The sequence below is a fragment of the Capricornis sumatraensis genome, chromosome 10, assembly GCF_032405125.1.
Source record: "Capricornis sumatraensis isolate serow.1 chromosome 10, serow.2, whole genome shotgun sequence".
Taxonomy (NCBI): Eukaryota; Metazoa; Chordata; class Mammalia; order Artiodactyla; family Bovidae; genus Capricornis; species Capricornis sumatraensis.
In genome coordinates, this window is record NC_091078.1 from 10,065,216 (window position 1) to 10,075,800 (window position 10,585).

Here is a 10,585-nt window from a genome sequence, read left to right on the forward strand (position 1 = left end):
CCTGTCTTGTTGAGAAGGAGACACTGGATTTTGCACAGGGGCATCTTGGAGACCTCCTTTTAGCCCTTGCCCCTGAGTCGCAGGGTGCCCCCCTTTTTTATGACAAATCTTCCAGATGTGAAGCCAGTTTCAACCTTTATTCTGAGGGAGGAGGTACATAGGAGGCCTGCCTTCTGGCCTTATCCCGTGGCTCAGGGGGGAAGCCGTGAGCAGCAGACGGTCACCTTTTTATTGGGATGTTGGCAGCTCACAGCTCTGGGCATCGCCCCCTTCCCTGGGGCGGGTGGGGGAGCTCAAAACTCGCAGATCACGAGGAGTTGCGTACTGCAGGGTACATCATTCCACTGGCCCTCAGGATAGATTTCCACACAGTTCTCTGGTTGTCCATCATTGCTGTTGTTGGGCTCCCCACTGGCCCAGTTGGAATAGACCAGTATTTCCCCAGTGGGGTAGGTGAACGTCCCCTCCGTGGAGACGTCATTCATGCTCAGGTAAGCATTCTCTTTGTGGGCTCTGGCCAGCTGTGTCACAGCCTCATTCTCGGCTGCAGAGCGTGGGGAGGCCAGCTGTCCCTTAGCCTCTGTGCAGAGCTGCTGGGCATCTGAATATGATTTGACCACGCCTGCCGTCTTGAAGATCTTCTCCCCGACAGCCTGGCCGTCAGGGAAGAGCACCGCTAGGGGAAGAGGAGAGTCAGGCTGGGGATGCGGCAGCACCTAGACCTGTGCTTCAGCTGGAGTCCCCAGCTCCCACGAGGGCACCAGGGCACCAGATAGAACAAAAGCAAGGCACTTGGCCCCCAAGCATCCATCATGAAAGAGGTGAAGACCATGGAACTCAGGAGCTTACTCAGAAGCCCAAAGTCGCCTAACTGTCAAATGTAGATGAGGATCAGACCTTGTTGGAGGTGACACTAAAGCTCCCACACGCACTTTCTTTTCTTCCCCATGCTGTTCACGAGAATCCGGCATTTCAATTACTGTGTAAATAGGAAGGACTTTGGCAGGGAAATGACAGTGTAGAGTCCAGGGCCACTCCTGAGAGTGTGGAAAACACCAACCCGGTGGCTCACTCTCACCCTTGCATGATGACTGGGCATGTGGAGTTTTCAGAGCATTCTGTGCTGTGTGAAGGGGTGAGGAGAAAGGGGAGGACAGGGGTGCATCTGAGAGCAGCCAAGTGCTGGCCTCTGCACCAGGGCAGTCCAGTGTTGGCTTCCATATGCTCACAGGTGATCCTATGGCCAGTCAGCCTCCCTGGACCACTGAGCAGGGGATGACGGCATCTGAGAGCTCTATGTGGGGGCGGGAGGGCAGGGTGGGATCAGCTTTGGAGAGAGCCGTGTCTGGCTTCAGAAAGTCATGTGTTCAGCCCTACCCTGGCAATGACAGCCCAGGTGAAAGGGAAAGTCACTTCGCCTTTCAGAGTCTAATCTCATATTTCTACGGAAAATATACACTGCAAAATAGTATCCCGTATGTGACGTGTTAAGTATCTCTTTTTATTCCATCCCATCCACACTGCTCTGACTCCAGGGTCTGCATGGAAATCTTCAGGGCTCCTAAGAGGGCTCACTGGACTGGTTCTGAACCCAGGCTTCACCCTGACACACTGCCCTTTTCCTCTGATTAGCTTCAACAAGCAATCAGAGACCAGATTTTCCACGTAGTCAGGATGGCACCCAGACAGCCCTGGACAAGGTCAGTGCAAGCTTGTGTGCCATGACTGGTTTACATCCCATGCATCTGGGTGGGTATGTGTGTGCATGCGTAAATACATCCATGTGTACATCTGCAGGTACATGGTCTGACTCAAGGTCCATCAGGATGGGTGTGCCTATGTCTGCATGTGTGTTCATGTATGTAGGTAGTGTGGACTGAGTATGGTGTTTAGGTACGCACATGTGGCCAGCACATATGCCCAAGTTCACCTGTGTTTATAGCAGTCTGCGTGAAGGGTTAATTTTTAAGTTGTGCTCAACTCTTTTGACCCCCATTGACTGAAGCCCACCAGGGACTTCTGTCCATGACATTTTCCAGGCTAGGATATTGGAGTGGCTTGCCATTTTCATTCCAGGGGATCTTCCTGACCCAGAGATCAAACCCAGGTCTCCTGCAATGCAGGCATATTCTTTACCAGCTGAGCTACCAGGGAATGAAATAGTAAGTGGATATGTAAATATGATTGTGCAATAAGGAAGATATAAACTTCTGAGAATTCTCATCCAACTACTTCAGTACTTAGTTGGCTTGAGTTCCCAGGAGCCAACCCTATGTCTCACCCAGTCAGGCCCCTTTATGCTCTGCTCCTTCAGAAACTGCTGAGAAGTCTCATCCCACTACTTTAGTACTTAGTTGGCTTGAGTTCTTAGGAGCCAACCCTATTTCTCACCCAATCAGGCCCTTTATGTGTGCTCCAAGAGGCCTCTGCCTACTTAGGATCCAGGCTTAGGGAAGAATCTCTGCTTTAAACTCCACAAGAGGTGCAGGGGAGTCCAGCACAGGCCAGAGACTGGAGGTAGCCTATTCCTTCCAGACCCAGGGACATCTTTAGAGTAAGATACTTGGTGGCCACCCACCAAGGATAGGTCCCCAGCAGCCTTGAACCCCACAGGCATCATCCCACCCCGGCTCTCAGGATCATGTCTGGATTCTCTGCTGCTATGGACTGTGCAGCTTCTTCTCTGGCATTTGCACACCTGGCCCCACAGAGGGAAGAAATGCATCATGGGTTGGGTGACCCCTCATCTGTCATAGGAACACGCCCAGGGTAGGCTGTGGTGAAGGTCTGCTGAACTGGTGACATGGACCACATCCTCCTCCTTGTCCCGTGCGTCTACTTGAACTTCTGGAGCACGGGGGACACGGCTCTGTCCCAGCCCTGTCCTTAGCCCAGCTCCTCCCCCAGGTCTAGGTTCATTGCCAGTCATGGTCCCAGCAAGTCCAATTTAGACCCAAGCCAAGCCTAGACGAAGTCTGAGGCTCATGATCAGGGGCAGGCTCAGGGTCAGGTCCAGGAACTCACCGTTCTTATACTGAGAGAAAGCATTCTGGAAGCGTCGCAGATGTCCCTCTAAGATTGTCACCCGCTGCCTGAGAGCATTGACCTCTGCAGGAGAGACAGGCCAAGTGAAGACAGATTCAGAACAGCCTGGGGTCACTCAGAGCCCAGGCCTCAAGTGAAGAGTGTCCAGGTGGAGATGCAAGTTGAGGGTGGGGTAAGAAGTTGGAACAGAGGCCTAGAAAGCCCATCTCTGCTGACCTAGCTGGCCTCTGCGTCCATGGGATTTCCTGTGGTTCTCTTCTGAACGGTATCCCATGAACAGGTCCCTGTGCCTCACTGACAGTCAACCAGATGTCATTTTAATTCCAAATTCTAGGAATCTGATAGCACTTCCTTTTGCATTGCAGGGGGTGATATGGTTGTAGGAGAGGAATACACAGAGCTTGAGTATTTCCCATCCATTGAGTTATTTGATGTTCAGGGTTATCTGATGAACTGGAGAGGGAGGTTGTCTTGTCATAAAGATCAGATAGAAAATCTGCTCAGGTTGTCCTCCAGCAAGTCATAGAGGCTAAGCCCAGAGTCCACCTCGCCATACACCCTGTCAACTTTTCCTGCTTGGACCCCCACCTGTAAATGGATTACCTGAGAGGAGAGCTGAGCTGAATAAGGCCTCCTCCCTGCCCCACACCCTAATGGGGCCTCCAGGTCTTCCTTACCTGCAAGCCCACTCTCACCCTTTGCTCCTTTTTCTCCAGGAGTACCTCTGTCCCCCTTCAGTCCTGGCGGGCCCCTGGCACCTGAAGGCCCCTGTGGACCTATGGCTCCAGCAGGCCCTGGGATAAGAGAAGTGGAAATGGGTGAGTGCTGAACGTATATTCTAGCATTTTCGTCCTCCCCTCCCCAACCTCCACACATGGAGTGTCATATCCCCAGCCATACACCCTCCAACATGCAAATGTCGCTCTGTGCCTGGATCCTCTTCTTGCATCCTCTCTGTACACTGACTGTCCCATAGCCTAACAACCAGCCTTCTCTGAATACAGACAGTCCCTGCTGCTCACACCACCCTCTCCCTGGAGACAAACAGTTCCTAAAACCCAACACTGGCTCTCCCTGGAATGCTAGCTCTGACCTGGTGGCTGGTGGTGGTGGCACAGGGGAATATGAGCCCAGCCCCATATCCATTGCTCACCTGCTGCCCCAGCACGTCCAGGGGCTCCAATCTCCCCGGGTGCACCTCTCTCTCCTTTGAGACCTGGGGAGCCCTGCATGCCTGGGGCACCCACTCCTCCTGAAGAAGGAACACATTAGAGAAACATGGCTGAGAGTTTGCTCAGCAGGTACCATTTCCTCAGCAGTGCAGCTTGTCACCAACAGGTTCAGGTGAGAGAGTGACCCGGGAGACTGCTCCTGCCCGCTTGGTCTCCTCTAGGAAATTCAGTCAGTGTGGGAATGTTGGGGGAGAGGCCCAGGCCAGGCCTACCAGGCACGAAGGTTCCAGGCTTTCCAGGCACTGTGCACATACCCTGGTCCCCACCAGGGCTGCCAATGTCACCCCTCCCTTCTCCCTCCCTCACCCACCACATACCACCCTCCTACCTTTGGGCCCAGGTTCTCCTTTGGGGCCCGGTGTGCCTGGAGGTCCCATGCTCCCCTGCCTCCCTGAGGGGCCCTCTCTTCCAGCTGGACCAGGCATACCTGGAGGCCCTGGGAAAAAGGACCAGCCCGTTTAGTGACACTCAATCACCTTGGGAGTGGGAGTGCATAAAAGATGGGGCTGTAATAGAAGTCAGACAGGCAGCCTACTCCTAAAGATGTTGCCCTCACTCTCCACCCTCCCCAGGAGCTCCATTCTTCCCTGAAATAACCCCGTGCCCCCTTGAGAATGACCTTCCTCTTCCTGGAGTAGAATCTGTGCACACCTACTGCCATGGCCTAGTGGCAGCATGCCATCTGCAGACACCTGCATTCCATGCCCAGCTGCTCACCAGGTGGTCCAGTGTCTCCCTTTGGTCCAGGTTTTCCAGCAGAGCCATTGTCTCCTTTCGGCCCAGTGGGACCAGCTGGTCCAGGCCTCCCTGCTCGTCCTGCAGGTCCTGGTGAACCTGTGGCAGTAGAAGAGATGGACATAAAGCTGATCCCGGCCCAGGAGGAGCCACCTGCCTGCAGGGTCAGGGCCCTGGCATTCCTTCAGGGTTCTTAGGGTGTAGACACTCCCCCTCCAGGTGACTGGTCCAGTGGCAATCTAGAAAATGCGTGTTCACATCTCCATTTTACAAGGGAAGAAATAGACTTGCTGAATTGGAAGCAGATCCAAACAAGATTCAGATGGCTTTGCATACAATGCACCTGCCCCTGCCCCAAGGCCACCGTATTTATGGCAGGTAAGTCTGTCAGCTTTACCCTTGACCATGGACTCCCTACCGTCCCCCTTCCCAGAACCAAAGTTTATGTCAGAAATGACACCTGACACTTACCACCAGAGAAATAGAAATCAAAAGCACAAAGAGCTATCACTTCACACCTGTCAGAATGGCTGTTGTCAGACAGCAAATAAGAAGTGCTGGCGAAGTAGAGAAAAGGAAAGCTTTGTGCAGTAGGGATGCAAACTGGAACAGCCACTACGGAGACAGTATGGAGGTTTCTCAGCAAGTTAAAACGAGAGCTACCGTATAATCCATCAATTCCACTTCTGAGCATTCAACTAAAGAAAATGGAAACACTAACCTGGAAAGATAACACTAACCTGAAGCCCCAAGTTGGGCTTCCCTGGTGGCTTAGATGGTAAAGCATCTGCCTGCAATGCAGGAGACCCGGGTTCAATCTTAGGGTTGGAAAGATCCCCTGGAGAAGGCAATGGCACCCCACTCCAGTACTCTTGCCTGGAAAATCCCATGGATGGAAGAGCCTGGTAGGCTACAGTCCATGGGGTTTCAGAAAGTCGGACATGACTGAGCAGCTTCACTGTCACCACCAAGTTAATTGCAGCATCATTCATGGTAGCCCAGACATGGATGCAGCCTAGAGCCCAAGTATCTGTGGATGGATGAACGGGTGTAGAAAGTGCAGGGTGCCCATACAATGGAACATTATTCAGGCATAAAAGGGAACGAAATCCTGCTATTTACAGCAATATTGGTGAACCTTGAAGGCACTATGTTTAGTGGAATAAGTCACAGAGAAGGGCGCTACTATAGGATCTCACTTATATGTGAAATCTAAGAAAACAAATGAACAAAAATGACATACTCACAGATACAGAGAACAGAATTGTGTTTGCTAGAGGTGGGGTTGAGAAGTGGGCAGAATGGATAGAAATCTTCAAAAGGTACAAGGGTCCAGTTAAAAAACAGTTGAGTCCCAGGAATACAATGTGCAGTGAAGTTACTATAGTTAGTAATCCTGGGTTGCATGCTTGAACATTGCTGAGCAAGCAGATCTTAAAAGTTCTCATCACACACAAATCGTAACTATATGTGTTGATGACTTATTGTGACAATCATGTCACAATATATGCAAATATGAATTCATTATGATGTACTGCTGCTGCTGCTAAGTCGCTTCAGTCGTGTCCGACTCTGTGCGACCTCATAGACGGCAGCCCACCAGGCTCCCCCATCCCTGGGATTCTCCAGGCAAGAACACTGGAGTGGGTTGCCATTTCCCTCTCCAATGCATGAAAGTGAAAAGTCAAAGTGAAGTCGCTCAGTCATGTCCAACTCCTAGCAACCCCATGGACTGCAGCCTACCAGGCTCCTCTGCCCATGGGATTTGCCAGGCAAGAGTACTGGAGTGGGGTGCCATTGCCTTCTTCGTCTGAATCTAATGTATTATAGATCAATTCTATTTTAATATAAAGAAGAGAAAAAAACAACATGCTTTTAAAATTATGGAAGATAAAAAAATAAAATAAAATTATGGAAGATAGATGATATTATTGTGCATTATTTAAGTGATAAAAGTAAGTTATAAACACTCTATTTAATATGATTCAGTTTCTTCAACATGTCCACGCCTGTGTCAGGCATGTGCACATGTAACACACATTGAAAAAGCCACAAGAAGAGCACACACAAGTGTTAACAGTTGTTCTTTCTAAGGGGCACAATTCAGGCAATTTTAATTTTCTTCTTTTTGTATCTAGTGACCACATACTAATTTGCTTTGGAAAAATGACCAAACATTTTAAAAAATCACATTACCTTAAGAAGGCTGCCTAAGTCTGAAATTATAAGAGATTTACATTCAAAGACTAAAGGGAGAAATGCCTGTTGATTCAAGAATTATACACTCAATTCTGTGAGTTTGGTTATACTTTTTTTCATTGAGATGAAATTCACATAATATAAAAATAACCTTTTTTTTTTTTTTTTTTTACTGTGATGTGTAGCTTACAGGATCTAAGCACCCCAATCAGGGATTGAACCTGAGGCCTGACAGTGAGAACACCGAATCCTAACCACTGGACCTCCAGGAATTACCTGTAATTAATCATTTAAAATATACAATTCAGTGGCATTTAGATTATTGACATAATTGTACAACTACCGCTACTCTTTAGTTCAAGATTTCATTAATCCCAAAGTAAACCTCATACCCATTTATCACTCCATCCCTGCTTCCTCCCAGGCCCTGGCTACCTCTAGGCAGCTGCCTGTCTCTGTTACCTATTCTGGATATTTTATATAAATACATACAATGTATGACCCTTTGTGTCTGCCTTTTTAAACTAGGAGTGACATTCTTGAGGCTCATCCAATTTGCAGCACATCTAAGTACTTCATTCCTTTCTATGGCTGAGAAATGTTCTATAGTATGAATACAATACATTTTCTTTATTCATTCACCGTGGATAAATCTTGATAGACACTTGGGTTGTTTCCATCTTTTGACTGTTGTGAGCAAAGCATTCACGTGCAAAAAGATAACAAAAGAAATCTGTCAGTTACTACTAACTTGTTCAATCACTTATTTGTTCATTTCCTCATTTCATCTCTCTGTGCACTGAGAATCTCTCTGTGGAACATGGCTTTCTGCCTAGCACTGAGCAGGAAGTAAATGTCAGCACCAGGTCCTGGTGTGCAAGGAAGTTGTCACTGAGTTTTAAACTGTGAGGTACAGGTAATAAGTGAAGAAAACAGCTTATGAGATGTCCCTCATCCCATCCCAGCACCCCCAACCCTTGGACACACATGTACTCATAAGAAACAGGACTTCAAGGCTGAAGAGGATTCAGAGACCTGGAGAGGACAGATGACATTTCAGATCTGGAAACCATTCCCCCAGGGTAAGAAGGGCCAGGCTTGCCTGGGCCAAGACTGTGCAGGTGGTGGGAGACTGGGGTATTTGATGGGTGGTGAGTGCCTCTGTGCTGGACATTGTGTCTTGCTCTTAGTTCCAATTCTCACTAGGCAATCAGTGGGAGCGGGAGGATGGATCCCACATCCCAGACCCTCTGGTGCACTGTACTCTGTCAGAGACACCTGGTCCCTGCCTGAGCCCCTCCAGGGCTCCCCCCTGGCAAGGGAGGGCAGCAGGAACCTTGGAAGCAAGTCACTCCTTAGAAGGGAGCATGAGAGGTTGCCCATCCTTTGCACAACCATGGAGGCCGTGAGAGCAGGAAGAGAGAAGAAGGGATACTTTTCAATTCAGGGCCTCTCGGGGAGCTAGAGAGAGCTGGCACCTTGAATACCACCCCTCCTCTGAGATCACTTCTAGAGGCCTTCTCTAGCCCCAGCCCATTCATGTTGGGAGCTACTTTCTTTCTAAAAGACAGACAGATACTTGTGTCTTACCCTACAAATCCTGGGGACGTTATGTATTCTTTTCAGCTTTAATGTTGTTCATTTCTTTCCTCTCCAATCAAAACACAAACTCCAGAAAGATAAAAGACCTCATTGATCCCCCATAGCCCTGGCCTAGGGCCATGGTGGTCCCCTCGTCCTTGTCACTGGTTCATCAGATTCTCACTTCTTGCCAGTAAAAACCAGATCTTCTCATGTGAGGCAGCGTTTCCAGAAAATACCCTTAATAATCAATACATTTGGAAACCTCAGGAGAATTCAGCTTGTTGGGACAGCAGAAGGATAAAACTTTATCTGGAAGACCCACCAAAAAATGAAGCCTTGGCTCAATTCTTTGTCACTGTGTGGTTGATATTATTCTCATCTATAGATGATTAAACTGAAACTTACAACACTGTCATCAGTTTAAAAATATTTAACATTCTTCAGAGGCAACATTTAATACGAATGAAGAACAGTTAAGTTTTGGAGTGTGTGTACTCAGTCGCATCTGACTCTTTCTGCATTGCAGCCTGACAGATTGTGGCCTGTGGATTGTAGCTGTCCATGATATTCTCCAGGCAATAACGAGTGAGTTGCCATTTTCTATCCAGGGGATTGTCCCAACCGTGGGATCAAACCCATATCTCCTAAGTCTCCTACATGAGTGTACTAAGTCACTTCAGACGTGTGCAACCCAGTGGCCCAAAGCCCACCAGGTTCCTCTGTCTGTGGGATTCTCCAAGCAAGCATACAGGAGAGGGTTGCTATGCCCTCCTCCAGGGGACCTTTCTGACCCAGGGATCGAACCTGCATCTCTTACATCCCCTTCACTGGCAGTCAGGGTTTTACCACTAGCACCACTTGGTAAGCCCAGTGAGTTCTGGAGCAGGGGACTCCAAATACCAGTCATCTGCTCATTGTTTGTACATTCGTGGGGTGGTTGGGGTCAGAAGATCCTAGGGGAGGAATCAGCACAGGTGGTTATGGAGCTGGGGACTTGGGCAAGCCAGTCTTTGCCAACCAGTAAAGCCATGTCTCAGGTGGACTGAAGATCTGGGGGAAACCTCCCCTCTTGGGAAGACCATCTTCAAGGTTGCCACAGAAGATTCAGAGTTTTGGGGTTGGTTACAACTCCAGTGCCCACCCCTTCCCATCAGGGCAAGCCCATGGTCCCAGCTCTACCTGGATCTCCCTTCTCTCCCCGGGGGCCTTCTCTTCCATCTTGTCCATCACGACCAGGCAAGCCATTCTCCGGAGGGCTACACACAACCAGGGTACAGCCATTGGCCAGTTTTTTCTGGGAATGGATCGTCATTTCTGCTCCCAGGGATCTCCAGGGCAGTGTGAGCAGGAGCAGCGTGGAGAGAGGGAGGAGAAGCATGTCCTAGGCAGAGGAACAGAGAGAGGGGCTGCTTTTGGTCCAAGGACAAGGATTAGGGCTGGCCCAGCTCCTGGAGGGCAGGAAAAGCCCTTCCCCGATCTCCTCTCCCATCCTCTGGGGCCAAGAGTAGTAGGGCTCCGAAAGCAGTTTAGGGAAAGTTAGGATAAGGTCTGACCAGGGAGGACATGAGCGGACCAGCCAGGCCTCTGACCTGGTCTGCCAGCACATGAATCTATTCTCAGATGCTCTGTGTCATCCCTCTTTGGGCTTGTCATCCCTGCCAGGGGCACTGTGATCAGGATGTAGAATTCCTCACTGAGGCCATTGTCACCCCAGGAGGGACTCACTGAGGGCCCTCAGGTGGGACCCTTCCCTCTCTGGACCTCTTATCCCTTTTTATACCAGTAAGTCC

The 10,585-nt window shown here is 49.6% G+C and overlaps 1 protein-coding gene across 1 annotated transcript; it reads right to left on the reverse strand.

Annotated features, from left to right (window-relative positions):
• Window positions 1-293: 293 nt before the first annotated feature.
• Window positions 294-10,173, reverse strand: LOC138087191 (collectin-46). Its single transcript, XM_068982155.1, has 7 exons — window positions 9,975-10,173; window positions 4,995-5,111; window positions 4,606-4,713; window positions 4,199-4,297; window positions 3,723-3,839; window positions 3,025-3,108; window positions 294-676 (listed from the first exon to the last, which is right to left on the reverse strand). The coding sequence occupies exons 1-7, from the start codon at window positions 10,171-10,173 to the stop codon at window positions 294-296; spliced, it is 1,107 nt and encodes a 368-aa protein (XP_068838256.1).
• Between the last annotated feature and the right edge of the window lie 412 nt (window positions 10,174-10,585).

What these genes read in the sequence shown, in the direction of transcription:
- LOC138087191 (XM_068982155.1), bottom strand. Translation starts at nt 10,173, where the DNA reads ATGCTTCTCCTCCCTCTCTCCACGCTGCTCCTGCTCACACTGCCCTGG. An exon ending in GGGTGAGAGTGGGCTTGCAG is followed by an intron (nt 3,109 to 3,722) that starts GTAAGGAAGACC and finishes TCTCTCCTGCAG; the next exon opens with AGGTCAATGCTCTCAGGCAG. An exon ending in TTTCTCTCAGTATAAGAACG is followed by an intron (nt 677 to 3,024) that starts GTGAGTTCCTGG and finishes CTCTTCCCCTAG; the next exon opens with CGGTGCTCTTCCCTGACGGC.